Source organism: Rhinoraja longicauda, chromosome 9 (genome assembly GCF_053455715.1).
Source record: "Rhinoraja longicauda isolate Sanriku21f chromosome 9, sRhiLon1.1, whole genome shotgun sequence".
Lineage (NCBI taxonomy): Eukaryota > Metazoa > Chordata > Chondrichthyes > Rajiformes > Arhynchobatidae > Rhinoraja > Rhinoraja longicauda.
This window is the reverse complement of record NC_135961.1, coordinates 35,094,385-35,110,281: the sequence shown is the minus strand read 5'-3', so window position 1 is coordinate 35,110,281 and position 15,897 is coordinate 35,094,385. Positions and strand designations below refer to the sequence as shown.

The 15,897-nt window shown below is 39.9% G+C and overlaps 2 protein-coding genes across 4 annotated transcripts in view; one reads left to right on the top strand and one right to left on the bottom strand.

The window, feature by feature from the left end:
- The window catches only part of hyls1 (HYLS1 centriolar and ciliogenesis associated), an 18,683-nt gene extending 12,996 nt beyond the window's left edge, over positions 1–5,687 (top strand). For 2 of the 3 annotated variants that reach the window (XM_078405105.1, XM_078405104.1), the window contains exons 7-12: positions 659–801; positions 1,149–1,209; positions 1,800–1,863; positions 5,011–5,092; positions 5,178–5,210; positions 5,502–5,687. In XM_078405105.1, the coding sequence (XP_078261231.1) occupies positions 659–801; positions 1,149–1,209; positions 1,800–1,863; positions 5,011–5,092; positions 5,178–5,210; positions 5,502–5,633 (515 nt within the window). In that variant the 3' untranslated portion in view covers positions 5,634–5,687. The remainder of the gene's footprint in view (positions 1–658; positions 802–1,148; positions 1,210–1,799; positions 1,864–5,010; positions 5,093–5,177; positions 5,211–5,501) is intronic. The other variant, XM_078405106.1, reaches the window with a different exon arrangement.
- Positions 4,923–15,897, bottom strand: mrpl4 (mitochondrial ribosomal protein L4). The gene is made up of 9 exons (XM_078405107.1): positions 15,743–15,897; positions 12,328–12,409; positions 11,016–11,178; positions 9,532–9,583; positions 8,801–8,918; positions 7,759–7,865; positions 6,757–6,866; positions 6,462–6,535; positions 4,923–5,859 (listed from the first exon to the last, which is right to left on the bottom strand). Exons 1-9 carry the CDS (start codon positions 15,803–15,805, stop codon positions 5,714–5,716), a joined length of 915 nt encoding a protein of 304 aa, XP_078261233.1. The 5' UTR covers positions 15,806–15,897; the 3' UTR covers positions 4,923–5,713.

The following is a 15,897-nucleotide window of genomic DNA, read 5'->3' as shown; positions in this document are numbered from 1 at the left end:
GGATATGGGGAAAAAGCAGAAACGGGGTACTGATTTTAGATGATCAGCCATGATCATATTGAATAGCGGCGCTGGCTCAAAGGGCCGAATGGCCTGCTTCTGCACCTATTTTCTATGTTTCTATTCTCAGCAGTAAGTAGCTCTAGCTTAACAATACAATACAATATATCTTTATTGTCATTGTACAGGGGTACGAGATTGGGAATGCGCCTCCCATACGATGCAATAAATTAATTAGCTAGTCAGTATTAATTTAAACAACCCAATGAAACAAATTAGAACAGTTTTAAAACAGAATAAAGTGCAAGTAGATCTGTGCCGGTTCACTGTGCGATGTGACCATCCGGCTCAGCAGGACCGGTACATTTATAATTGAGTCACCAAGTTGTACAGGCTGATAGCACGATAATGATAATCTTTCATGAAATAGTTCTACAGCTGGTTAAAATTGTAAAGAATTTCTTAACCTTCTCACTTCAGAGGGAGTAGGCAAAATTTAGGAGGAAGATTTTTAGTCTATCTGCTGCTTTTTCATGCATGGAGAAATGAGTTCTTCCCTATTGCTTAAAGTCAATTGGACTTGTACAAGAAATGCTGGAGACCTTTTGTGTTATTTTTTATGTAAATATAACTGTCTTTTGTTTGGCAACTTTAAAAGATGCAGGCAGTGAATTGGGACAGAAGATCAGCAGATTTGAGGTCCTTGACAATAAAGCAGAGTCTGACACACAAAGTGAAGAATTCGTCAGTCTACCTGGAAGGCGACCAAATTCCACCCAACCTTTCTTTGCCAAAAATCTGGTAAATATTCTTAACACTGTCTTATTGTTGCTATTCAGGACAAGGATATTAAACCTTCATTTCATTGGCATGCAAGATCAAATCCTTATTGTAATTTAAAAATGTGCAATTAATTTTTATTTTTTAAATGGAACTAAACACAATTGATTTTAGGTTAGCCACATTTTGAGATGAGGAAGACCTTGTGGTGCATTGACTAATCACAATTAATTTTGTGTACATTCAGCACTAATATGCATGGTAAAGGGATCTTGTACTGAAGAAACTAGGTGATTATTCCCTGGTTTGTTGACAACATATGAATAAGACAATATGATAATTTAGAAATATTTCCCTCTCCACTGCAGTGGAACGAAAATCTTTTGGGAGGTGAAGGGTACAGTTGTCCCTCAAATGCTCCAAAGTCATGTAAGTGATTAATTTTTTTAAACATTTATTAGCTTCTAATTTCACTACACGTCATTTTTGTATAAAGATAAAAATGTCCAAAAGATGTATTCTAATTAAGTATTATTAGAAAGCAAAGACCAAAAATTAAACCAGTTTCATATTTTTGTTTTTAGTTTTGCTTACAGAAGGATGGTGCTTTTGTTTGCACTCTGAAACTGGCTATTAATTGTGTAATTTATTCATCCATGGAAATAGTATAGAAACTATAACGGTGGTTTGTATAATTCCTATAAAAAGCGTTCACGCTTCAACCTTACTCCAAAACGTAGCAGGTACTCTATTCAGTACTGCCAGCGGTGCTATTTTTCATAAAAAATCGAGACAAATACCTGATAAATTGGGCATAAAATCCTGTAACACCATGGATTTCTTGGAATTTTCCAGGATTCTTCAAAGACAGCTTAACTGGGCATTCATCCTGGTTGTTTATGAAACTATGCTGTATGCTTTAAATTAACTATACTTTAAGATATTTTAATGTGATGGAAGTTTATACTTTCTAACCAAATTTGCTCTGTTATTAACTTTCTCATATCAATGTGTGGCAGTTATTAGACCGGTAATGGATCATCCTCATACAAGAAACTTAAAGAAAACTGATCCTGTGGCAAAGTGAGTGCTGGATTTATAATTATTTCAATTTAATATACAAATTGTAAATTTACCTTTTTTCAACTATGCTAACTTTGAACTGATCAGATCCTCCCATGCACTTCACTCTGCAACCTATTCATTTACATTTGCATTAATCAATGGGTATTTTCAGTGCTCAATTGAGGGCTGCACAGTGGTAGAGTTGCTGCCTTACAGTGCCAGAGACCGGGTTCAATCCTGACCTTGGCTATCTGTACAAAGTTTGTACGTTCTCCCTGTGACCGCATGAGTATTTTCCAGGTACTACAGTTTCTTCCCACGTTTCAAAGATGTGCAGCAGTGTAGGTGACTTGGCTTCTGTAAATTGTCCCTAGTGTGTAGAATAGAACTAGTGTATGGCTGATTGCTGGTCGACATGGACTGGGTGGACGGAAGAGCCTGTTCCACAATGTATCTCTAAAACTACAATCCGAATGCAGCTACTCAGGAACTTTCTGATTCTATATTGCAATGGAAGTCAATGCTCCACTGAATCTCTTCAACCTGTTTTTCCTACTATACACCCAAATAGGGATAACACTGTAGTAAGTTTGCCTATTAACTCGAGGAAATTGGAGCTCTCAGGGAATTGCATCATCACAAGGAAAATGTGTATACCCCAGAAATGGCAGCCAAGATCAGCATTGAACATGGCAGCAGCTACTAGGCAGCAGCACAACCTCCCACACCACCATCACCCTTTCTTTCAAACAACTTTGGGCCGGACCCGAAATCCTGCACAGTTGAAAGCACAACTCGAGTTGCATTTCGTGATTCAGACTGATAATTGGTGCTATAGAAAAGAACTGCAGATGCTGGTTTAAATTGAAGGTAGACACAAAATGCTTGAGTAACTCAGTGGGACAGGCGGCATCTCTAGAGAGAAGGAATGGGTGACGTTTCGGGTCAAGACCCTTCAGACTGATGTCAGGGGAGTGGGTGATAGAGATAAAATGTAGTTGGAGACAGTAAGTCTGGTGGGAGAACTGGGAGGGGATGGAGAGAGGGGGAAAGCAAGGGGTACTTGAAGTTAGAGAAGTCAATGTTCATACTGCTGGAGTGTAAGCTACCCAAGATGTTCCTCCAATTTGTGCTGGGCCTCACTCTGACAATGGAGGAGGTCCAGGACAAGAAGATCAGATTGGGAATGGGAGGGTGAGTTAAAATGCTGAGCCACCAGGAGATCAGGTACGTTTAGGCAGACTGTGCAGAGGTGTTCAGCGAAACAATCGCAGAGCTTGCTCTTGGTCTCACTGATATGCAGGAGTTGACACCTGGAACAGCGGATACAGTAGATGAGGTTGGAGGAGGTGCAAGTGAACATCTGCCTCACCTGAAAAGACTGTCAGGGTCTTTGGACTGAGTCGAGGGGGGAGGTAAAGGGACAGGTATTGCATCTCCTGCAGTTGTAGGGAAAAGTACCTGGGGATGGGGTGATTTGGGTGGAAAGGGAAGTGGACCAGGGAGTTGCGGAGGGAATCGTCTCTGCAGAAAGCAGAGAGGGGTGGAGATGGAAAGATGTGGCCAGTAGTGGGGTCCCGTTGGAGGTGGCAAAAATGTTGGTGGATTATATGCTGTGACGGCTGATGGGGTGGTAGGTGAGGACAAGAAGGACTCTGTCCTTGTTACGAATGGGGGGAGAGCAGGAGTGGAGTTACGGGATATTGAGGACCCTTGTGAGAGCCTCATCTGTAATGGAAGAGGGGAAACCCCGTTCCTCAAAGAATGAGGACTTCTCCGATGACCTGGTATGGAAAACCTCATCCTGGGCACATATGTGTGTACACGGAGGAATTGGGAGTAGGGAATAGAGTTTACAGGAAGCAGGGTGGGAAGAAATGAGGTCTAGATAGCTATGAGAGTCAGTAGGTTTGTCATAGATGTCTCCTGTGATGGAGACGGTGAGATTCAGAAACAGCAGGGAGATGTCACAGATGGTCCAAATGAATTTGAGTGCAGGATGGAAATTAGTTGTGAAGTTGATGAAGTCAGTAAGTTCTGCATGGGTGCAGGAGGCAGCACCGATGCAGTCGTCAATGTAGTGGAGGGATAGGGCCAGTGTATGCCTGGAAAAGTGATTGTTCGACGTACCCTACAGAGGCAGGCATAGCTGGGGCCCATGGGAGTGCCACGCCTTGGAGGAAGTGTGAGTAGTCGAAGAAGTTGTTAGGCAGAGGAGTGTTAGATGAAAATTGGCTGGTTCTGCGGTCAAGGAAGAAACGGAGGGCTTTAAGACTTTCCTGGTGGGGATAGAGGTGTAGAGTGACTGGACATCCATAGTAAAGATGAGGGAGTGGAGGCCTGGAAGTCATTGAAATGACAAACAACATGTGAGGTGTCTTGGACATGGGTAGGGAGGGATTGGACCAGGGGAATAGGATGGAGTCGAGGTATTTGGAAATTAATTCTGTGGGACATGAACAAGCAGAAACAATGGGTTTGCCAGGGCAGTTCTGTTTGTAGATTTTGGGGAGAAGACAAAATCAGGCTGTGGAATGATAAGGTTGGAGGGCAGACAGCTGGAAGTAATGAAATCAGAAATGGTGTGTGATATTAAGGCCTGGTGCTTGTCTGTGGGATCATGGTCCAAGGATAAGTAGGAGGTGTCTGAGAGTTGTCGCCTGGCCTCAGCCACCCAGTAGAAGTCAGTGTGCCAGCCTACCACGGCACCTCCCTTGTTGGTGGGTTTGATTATCAATTGGTGCTAGTAGCATGTGGCATTTTCATAATTTTCTTGGGCAAGGAGAAGAGACAGATCTTTAAGTCACTAAGCAGTTTGATGAGGGAGAAGGAAAAGAGATCAGTTTTCTTTCCACTTGTTAGCTGTGCAGCCATTCTTTTTTCCACCCACAATATTGTACTTTGAATTTGACTTGTTAGTTTTTTGGACCTCATCTTGAATCAATATATGTGTAAATGGGTATGTTGTAACAAAAGAACTAACATTTACTGGAAATATTAAATTCTCTCATCCTGTTTATTTTTACCAATACAAATTCAAGCTTTAGATCCATATTTTTTTCTGCACCTTATGCTGCAGTTGAGTTAATAAATTGGGACAAATTTAGCAGCACAAGTGTTAATGCTCATAGTATTCCGAGCATAGATTAATGTTTTTATTTTCAGATATTTTGAATACAAACGAAACTGGGAAACTTTCAAAACACCTGGAGAAAAAGATAGGAAAGAATTACGATGGGAGATAAGGGTATGTATGTATGTATAAGAAAAGCTACAATTTCTAAAATGTTTAAATTCTTGGACTAACCTCTCAATCATCACTGTTTTATCAGGAACAAATGCTTTATAAAAGTCAACTACCTCTGGTAAGTAATCTTTTTGTTTTCCTGCAATCTTTTCTGCAGCACAATCACTGCAGAACAGTGGTTGTCGCCTTAATTTGATTCACACGATTTAAGTACTTTCCAAAAAAGTAATGGATTCCTAATCCATATTGTTTTAATGTCTACAGTATTTCTAAATGCAAACGTTGCCAAGAGCACTGTTAATTAATTGAAATCACTTTCTGAAAAATGACTTCCATTTTGAACTGACAATCTGGGTATTAAATAAGTACTTTATCAACAATAACTTATCTCTTGAATTTTTCCCTTCAGAAACCTCAACATATTTACGTTCCAAATAATTATGTTGTACCAACGGAGAAGAAAAGATCTGCTTTACGATGGCAAATAAGACATGAGTTAGCACATGGAGCTGTTCCACAGAAGTTTTTCTGTTCATTGTAGCTGTACTAACTGCATGCCTACGATTTTATTGAAATAAGAAAATAAAAGGTCTTTTTCTTAACACTTTTTACATTTTATTCTTAAGGAAAGTCTCTATAAGGTAGTTTGAATGGATAAAGGGGGGAGAATCTGGTATCATGCCACAAGAGCTTTTTCTCTAGAAGATTGACTGCATCCAACGTAAGAACCAGGGTCTCATGTTTCAGCATGCTATGCACATTCAGCCCTGAAAGAGAATACAACAACATTTCAGAAAACCTAGGCAGCAAAAAATAATTTAACTTGTACTTTATGTTAACTTGATATAACTACAAGTCCTCACTACTACTATAATTTGAGCTTAACAGATAAAAGGTTGTGGGATATGGGCCAAACACAGGCAATGGAACAAAGTATTGATGGGGCATTTTGGTTGGCATGGGTACGTTGGGCCAAGGGCCTGTTTCCATGTTGCATTACTCTTAAGTTAACGGTATTATTTTTTAATCAAATAGGTGATTCTGACCTTTTACAGACAGGAATTTATATACAGATTCTGCATCTTATTTCCCAAATAACATTTAACACATTGTAATAAAGGCTTATCTATGAATGGTGAGTCTACTAAAATGAGATTAAAACTGCTTTTGCACATCTAAAATCTAAATCACTTACCAATTTCAATTGTGAGACAGTGTATGGCAAATTGCAAGCTAATATTCTCCTTTCAGAGTTTTTTTGATGTAGAGAGAATTGAAAGAATGTGGCAGTTGCTATTTGCTATTCTTTCCTCTCCACTGAACATTGACAACTCTGACCAACCAATATTAATACAAAAGAAACACTTACCTAAAACAGGAATCACTGTTATCGTTTTGGATTTTTTTGTTGCCTCCAATATATTTTCTGGCATGTCTTCATTACTAAAGGAATAAAAAGTCTTATTCCATTTCATGATCTAGAGACCATTTAATTGTTTCCTCTAGTTTTAAAAGATTTTCTGGTTGATTATGGATAGAGTTAATTTCAACTTCTGATGGGATTAAAAGGCTTTTACTAATTCTCAAGCCAGTTGTATCCAATACCCTACAGGTTGTAAATGATTCACACTTTGTAGCAAGAACAATAAAAGAAAAGTACTCACACATCAACAATAAGAACAGAATCTCCCCAATGCCTATGTAATGCAAGGTCACGAAGGTATTCAGGGTCTGGACTGGGCATCTCCAAGGAATCAATAATGTGAAGGTAATCCTGAGAAGCAATCCATCACATTAATGGGAATTGCAACAGATGATGGTGTTTTAAAAGTCAAAAGGCAGTGATGGAATATCCTTACAATATGGTGCATACATGCAATAGTTACACTGGCAAAAAACTTAAATATTTATAACTACCTGACATACCATTCATTCAGCATGATGAATATAAATCAGTCAATGTAACAGATTATTAGATTAGAGCTACAGCATGTAAACAGGACTCTTGGCCCACTGAGTCTGCACCAACCAATGATTTCGCAGCCACTAGATCTATGTTATCCTAGTTTTGCACCCCATACACTGGGGGAAAGTTACGGAAACCAGAGCACCCAGAGAACAACATACAACACCCGTAGTCAGTATTTAAACCAGGGCTGGTGCTGCAAGGCAGCAACTCAGCCATTGTGCCACCCTGGACCCTTCAACCCATCTCAACTGAAGGACATTACACCAAGCAGATACCATGTGGTTATTAAATAAATAAAATTCTGTATGTAATTAGAATATAGATGATTCTCAACTCAGTGCATAAAACAGAACCATTTGTATATAACTCAGTAATATGCAGAATCTGATTACATATTACATTTAAAATGTTTGATTAAAAGAATGCATATTACTTGCACGAAAGATGTTTCTCTCAAACTACACTTTGCTCTACTGAGAAATTCAATCATATATCAAGTAAATTTGGATGCTTTCTTGATGAATCTGTACAATATGCTTAAGAAGCTGGTGGACAGGATAAAAGAGGTGCAATGAAGAATATAATTCTTAATTAAAAATACCTCCTAGACACAACTAAGAAAAGCATACAGGCACACAGACACAAGTGAAAAAGAAGATGTTAATTTTGTAAATCAGGATAAGAGGAATGAACTTACCTGAGCAAACTTCATGGTGAGAGCTACTTTCAGACCCATTACACGAACTTTCATGGGCAACATATAATAGTAGCTTGTTGGTCCTCGAGGACCATGGGAAATACCACCTATGAAACAAAATGTATTTTATGCTTGGAACAGATCTTTGCCCAGCATATCACTGGCTGAATTCTTCCTCCACCCTGTGCTCTAAAAATGTTTCGCAACAATTGTTTCAATAGCAAAAATTATTTTACATTTTAAGACAAAGGAATTTACATGAAAATGGCAAAAGCATTGCTACATTAAAAAATATCAAATCTGCACTCATCCCAAAATGGTGCATTAATCTAAATAATAACATTATTCAAATTTTTAAAAGCCTGGTTTTCTCCCATCATTAAAAAATCTTCTGACAATTTAATCAGTATTTTTTAAGGAATGTTATTCAATTAAAAGCATATTAGAATGCCACAAAGGAATTTAATAATTGCAAAGAATTGAATGAATGTCATTAGCTTGCGCACTATTCTAGGGATAAGACAGTAGGGAATAAAGATGGGCATCTTTGAAAATAATGGTTAAAAATACATTCTTTTTAAAGCAGTTAAAAGAATTGTCTGTTATTTATTTAATAAAAGATGGGCAATGCCAGCTTTTATGTTCATTCCTCACTTAGCACTCAAAATATGTTCCCATGAACACTAGCTTGAAAGCAATCAGTGCTGAAAAGGTAATCACATTATAAATCGCCAGCCTCACTCCTGTATCTCAGTTTAGACAAGTCCTTATGACTGTGACTTTGCAAGATCAATTGGATTGAGTGACTCTTCTAGGGGAGGTGTCCCATCTGATTTGGTAATGGTGCTGAAGGTGATCAGAGAGGTAAAGAAGGATGTTATATGGAGTAAAATTACATGTTCATTTTACAATTACTTATAATTTCAGTACAAAATAGTAAATCATTGGAATCTCAGATCCCAAAATGAACACAAAGTAAAGTTTATGCAATTCAACAGAATTACTGAAATGAATATGGATTATTTAAACAATAGATGGTTACCTCCTCTCCATATTGGTGATCGGATACTTCCATGCCGAGCCCTACCACTTCCTTTCTGTTTCCAGGGCTTTCTGCCTCCTCCTCTTACTTCAGCTCGAGTCTTCACTCTGGCATGACTCTACAAATATTAAAACATGTTGGAACCTTATTCTCCCTTTGAAATTTTGTCTACTCCTCGTTTACTTCAACGTTAAATTTTGATGGCATCTTGCGATCCCTTGAATTTAAAATTACATTTGGAGCAAGTGAGATGCAGATAAATTATTTCCTCAAAATGTAGTAAATATTAGGAATTCAAGGATGTGTATTTAGATCCACAGAATCTTTAAAGACTGAGTTGCATGGATACATTTTGCATGGAGCAAAGGAGATAAAGTAACATTAAGCCACAGATCAGTTATGATTTGACTAAATTACAAAACTGATTCAAGCAGCCATGTTGCCTAACATTGACACAAAGTGCTGGAGTATCTCAGCGGCAGGCAGCACCTCGAGACATCACCTATCCCGAAACATCACCCATCCTATTTCTCCAGAGATGCTGCCTGACCCGTTGAGTTATTCCAGCACTTAGTATCCAACTTTGGAATAAACCAGTATCTGCAGTTTTGTTTCTACACTTTAGCTATTTTGCTTTCCCGTATTTCTGGAACACTCAGACTCAAGACCAAATCTAGTTCCGAGCATAACAGCCTGCATCCTGGAAAAATAATTAAAGAAAGACTACTTACTATTCTTTTAAAGTTTTTCTGCCAAATTGCAACTTCGTGTAGAATGTCAATTCTGTTTAAAAGCAAATAAAAAACATTGGTAGTTTATTTTTAAAAGCATCAGTCAATATATGTTGCCCAACATTATTTCACATAATAACAATAGTATTGCTTTGGATAAAAAAAAGTAAGAAATTTTACAAGAATTGCATTCTAGCGTATTACTTTTTATAGAATTGCCTCGGCCAATTTCAGCATCATCCCTTTCCCCTCAAGCTCCAAAGATTGATCAGCGCCTCATCCACGAGTCCAAGCATCTACATTCCTCTGCCATCGGTAAATCACCTCTACAGTGCAAGCAAATTCCAAGATCCACTGCAGCAACTCATTAAGCCACTTTTGGCATTGTGTCCCAACACGCAACCTCATCATTCAAGGAAAATAAAGGAGACCGCCAAAACAAACCAAATGCAAGCCTTGGATTTTCCTAGACTGGATGTAATAATTACTTCTCTTTCACCCCTCTGTGATGAGCCAAAGAGTAAATATAGACTCTGGCGTCATTGACAGGAGAAATTTCCTCACTGCTCACCATGTCAAGCTCCAAGAATCTTCTATTTCAATGAGATCAGATCTTACCGGGGGTTACCTACACCCGAATATGGACTCTCCTTACACACGAACAAGTGTTTGGGAAATCAGTTGTTTGCTGGGGGTCGGGTGGAGAAAAAACGGCATTTCCATGAGCTTTCCTCCTAGCTCCAACAATCAGGGGCTGGGTCAAGCTGAGCAGACCAGTGAGACCTAACTTTATTGCCCTCTAATAAATTGTGAGGCATCTTTTTCGTTTCAGAAATCCACATTTACTCAGGATAAATCATGTTATGATTTTGTAAGTGCTCAGTTATTCTTTCCTTAATAACCAATTTCAACATTTCTCAATAACTGACTTTAAGCGTTCCTCGTCTATTACTCTCAGTTTTCTTACTCACTTTTAAAAAAAAATAGCAAACATAATATTCCTAATCTGCTCAGACATGACCAGAAGATGAATTCTGGAAAGTCACAACTAATGTAGCCACTTCTCTTCAGAAGATGCAAGTTGAGGGGATTTGTTTTGACGCATTTTATCTTGTACCCTCAAACACCTTTCAAAAGTGCGTGCAAAAGTGGAATAACATAGAACTAGTATGAACGGGGGATCTATGATCGGTGTGGACTCAGTGGGCCGAAGTGACTGTTTCCATGCTGTATGTCCAATTCCTTTTTAATGTTCTAATTGCTTTCGAGTGGTCGTATTCATCAAACATTGTCGTCATTTGCGTTAACCAACGCAAACCTGATTTTGTGGGGTAACAAACTTGTCATATTGGGTCAAGCTTTTGAAACTCGGCAATAATCCACTATTGCCAAACCGATAAAAAGATGAAGGAATGTCACGCAGATAATCTTAAACAATTTAGTTTGTATTTTAATTCTAATCTTAAAATGTAATAAATAATTACCTTGGAGGGACTGCAAAGACATCAGGATGTAATTCAATGACACCCAATTTCTCATCAAACCCCTGCAGAGACTCCAGCCAGGCCTGTCTGGGCTTGAGATGTGAAGGAATAGCAATCTCACACTTTCTCAACACAGGCTGTCCAGCATCAATTGGGATGGGTCCTGAAATATATTGAACAGATAGGATGAATGCACAGAATTATTTACCCAGGGTATGGAAATCAAGAACCAGACAACATAGGTTTAGTGTGAGAGGAGCAAGATTTAATATGAACCTGAGCAGTAACATTTCCAGAGGGTGAATGGATATGGACCAAGCTGCCAGAGGAGATAGATGAGGCTGGTACTATAGCAGCTTTTAAAAGGCACTTGAACAGGTACAAGGATGGGAAGGGTTCAGAGGACTGTTGGCCAAATACAGGCAAATGGGGCTAGCTTAAACGGGGCACCTTGGTCAGCATGGATAAGGTGAGCTGAAGGTAGACACAAAATATTGGAGTAACTCAGCGGGACAGACAACATCTCTGGTGAGAAGGAATGGGTGATGTTTTGGGTCAAGACCCTTTGCCTGTTTCTTTGCTGTATGACTTGCTCTCTATAATAGCTGTTCTTGAATTTACGTATGTACTTTGTAAGAATTCTTTAAAGGACCTAACAATACACATTACTTCATGCTGAATGGGTATCCTAGTAAATAAGCTTCAGCCTTTTGAACCTTTGGCAACAGTTAATGACCAAGAACAGAGTTACTGAAATCAGAATCATTTGGACAAAAGATAGATTGTGTTGATATTAAGCCCCCTTCAAGAAGCCAATTTTATTTATCACTTTGTCCATTCCCTCCACAGATACTGCCTGACCCACTGAGTTCCTCCACCACTTTGTGATTTGCTCAAGGTTACAACATTTTGCAATTTCCCATGTCTTCAGATGATACTTACAAACTCAGAAACAAAAAGGCAGAGATTCTTCCAGTGGTATTTTACTTTTTATATTGATCCAAACATGCGCTTAAGAGTTTTACTGAGATGAGGAAAAACGTTTTCAGTCAGAGTTGTGAATCTGTGGAATTCTCTACCTCAGAAGGCAGTGGAGGCCAATTCTCTGAATGCATTCAAGAGAGAGCTAGATAGAGCTCTTAAGGATAGTGGAGTCAGGGGGTATGGGGAGAAAGCAGGAACGGGGTACTGATTGAGAATGATCAGCCATGATCACATTGAATGGCGGTGCTGGCTCGAAGGGCCGAATGGCCTACTCCTGCACCTATTGTCTATTGACTATTATTAGCTTAAACAATACTGAATAGCATACCTTTCCTTTCTTTCTCAATTATGTTTGTTTGGAGCCGGAGATTTGCTGGCAACTCATTTCCTCCTGATAGAACGGACACCAACTATTTCAAGAGCACAAAATAACATGTTCAATTAATGCAACAGTAAAATGCGCATAGTCCCACTATCTTCAGACACACATTCTCTATTTAACTGAATAACTAGTCTGAAGAAGGGTCCCAACCTGAAACGTTACCTATCCATGTTCTCCAGAGATGATGCCTGACCCACTGACTTACTCCAGCACTGGATTCATTTATCACTAACTATTTGATTAGTGGCAGAGGTAGAGCTACGGCCTTACAGCGCCAGACACCCAGATTCCATCCTGTCTATGGATGCTATCTGTACGTTCTCCGTGACCATGTAGATTTCCTCCAGGTGCTTTGGTTTCCTCCCACATTCCAAAGACATGCAGGTTTGTACGTTAATTGGCTTCTATAAATTGTCCCCAGTGTATAGGGTGTGGGTGATCGCTGGTCGGCGCAGACTCGGTGGGCCGAAGGACCCGTTTCCATGCTGTATCTCTAAGTGAAAAGGATGTTTTGCAGGACTGACAGTGAGAGTGGGCAGGAAAAGGTTCCCCCAAAAAAAATTGAGACTAGAGAGAAAGGGAGAGACTGCATTCAATGGATGTGTTCATTTATATATTTCTAACTGATAAACTTTGTGCAGATTATCAGGTGTGGTTAAAATATCTGACAGTGATGAGAGAGACAAGATTTCAGCGGTCTAGACAGCCAATTGTGCTTGCATAAGCACAGATCTTATCCTCAGCCTCAAGATATTTTCTCTGCAATATGATGGATAGGTTAATTATCCAGGAAAAGAGTCTTGGATATATTATTAACAATATGATCAGATATGTGGTGAGAACTGTCATCTGTGGCCCAAAAGAAGCATTTTTCTCCAGGATCAGAATACAGTTGGTTACATTTCAATGTTGAGACACTAACTTAATGTTAAAATGCATTCCCGGGAAATTATTGCTCTGGCAAAGATGCATCTTTCGTGCAAAATCTTGAACCAAGCTTTCTTGTACTCACGAGTCCTAGAGTCACGCAGCGTGGAAACAGGCCCTCCGGCCCACACAGACCAACTTGTTCCTTCTACACTAGTCCCACCTACTTTTAGCCCATATACCTCTAAACCTATCCTATCCATGTACTTGTCTCAATATTTCTTAAACATTGCGATAGTACCTACCTCAAGTACCACCTCCATACTTGCAGCTTGTTTCATGCACCCACCACCCTTTGTGTAAAAAAGATATCCCTCAGGTTTCCTTTAAATCTTTCCCCCCTCACCTTAAACCCATGTCCCCTGGTTCTCGATTCCCTGGCAAAACACTGTTAACCCGATCCACTCCCCTCAAGATTCTGTACACCTCTATAAGATCACCCCTCATCCTCCAGCACTGCAAGGAATAAAGCCCTATCCTGTTCAACCTTTCCCTATAGCTCAGTCCCCCGAGTCCTGGCAACATCCTGGTAAATCTTCTCTGAACACTTTCAAGCTTGACAACATCTATCCTATAACATGGTGACCAAAACTGAACCCAATATTCTAAATGCGGTCTCAATAGACACAAAATGCTGGAGTAACTTTGGGACAGGCAGCATCTCTGGAGGGAAGAAATGGGTGACGTTGAGTCAATACCCTTTTCAGTTAAATGTGTACTCATCAACATCTTGTATAACTGCAACATGATCTCCCAACTTCTATACTCAATACTACGACTGATGAAGGTCAATATGCCAAAAGCCTTGACCACGCTATCCACCTGTGACACCACTTTCAAAGAACTATGCACGTGTACTCCTAGATACCTCTCAGGTAAATGTAAAAGACCCTTCAAGACCCGAAAAGCAGGGAAGTCCTCATAAACATTCTGGATGATAACTCTTCACCATCGTCAAGACAAATTAACAGGTCAATATTACCTTGTCATTTGGGAGATTTTTGTGCAAAGTGATTGGCAATTTCCCAATTACAACTGTGTTTACTTTTGAAAGATACTTTTACAGCAAATTGAGTCGTCATGAATGATGTCAGATAAATATAGGCATTATCTTACAAAAATTCACTCTTTATTACAAATTACTTACCAAGAAATTGCAACTATCATTGTGAAGTCAGGGAAAAATAATTAACAAACATACAAAATGTTGGTAACGCCACATTTGGAGCACTGTATTCAGTTTCGGAAAGATATTGTCAAGCTGGAAAGAGTGCAGAGAAGATTTGCAAGGATGTTGCCAGGAACATAGATTTGAGCGCCAGAGGCATAGGGAGAGGTTGAGCAGGCTAGGACTTTATTCTATGGAACACAAGAATACGAGGGGTCATCTTATAGAGGTGCACAAGATCATAAGGGGAATATAGAGTGAATGTAGAGTATTTTACCCAGAGTAGAAGAATGAAGAAGGATCTAGGTTTAAGATGAGGGGAAAGATTTAATAGGAACCTAACGAGCAACTTTTTCCACATACAGGATGGTGGGTATATGGAACGAGCAGACAGGGGAGGTAGTTGAGGCAGATACTATAACAACATTGAAAATACATTTTCATGGTACGTGGCTAGGAAAGGTATAGAGGGATACAGGCCAAGCTCGGGCACGTGAGATTAGTGTAGACGGCATCTTGGTCAGTGTGGGCAAGTTGGGCTGAAGAGCCTGTTTGCCTGCTGTACAACTCAAAATATTTTTTAAATGACACAAATGACAGATAGTTTAGATAGGAGGAAAGATAAAATGGAAGACAAACAAAATTGTTGGATACAAAGGGAGTAAATTAGAAATTCAATTAATGAAAACAGAATAAGTTGAAATATAGGCATACTTGACATGATGCAGAAATAAAAGTAAAATTCATAAAGCATCAGCTGTAGAGATATAAAAACTCAAAAAAAGTCATTGGCCTGATATTTACTTCTCCTGAAGACCATATAATCCATGCAATTTACAGTGGAATACAGGTCCACCATCGATTTTCCAGCGACTGAAAGTCCGGCAACTCCTTTAATCTGGACAAAATTGGGAGAGCGTACTTGAAATCTCCCTGCAAGGATATTGATTCCCCTCCAGTTCATGTGAGACCTGTCCCTGTTGTACAGGTCCCACCTACCCTGGTAGAGAGCCCAATGATCCACACGACTGAAGCCCTCCCTCCTGCACCAGCTCTTTTGCCACATTTTTAAACAAAAAGACACAAAGTGTCTCAGCGGGTCAGCCAGCATCTTTAGAGAACATGGATAGGTGATGTTTCGAATTGGTACTTCTCTCCAGAGATGCTGCCTGACCCACTGAGTTACTCCAGCACTTGGTGTAAATCAGCAGCTGCAGTTGCTGGTGTCCGCAGTTTGACCTTAGTGCCCGCCTGGGCCGGCCTTACCCTCGACCCCAAATCCCTGCCACACCTCGGGCGGCAGGCGCGCAGCACCGCGACCGCCAGCATGTCCTCGCCACGGCCCCGCAAACCGAGCGTGGGATCCTCACGTCACCGCGACTCCGCCATTGCTGGTCGGCAAGCAGGCTGCAAACCTCGCG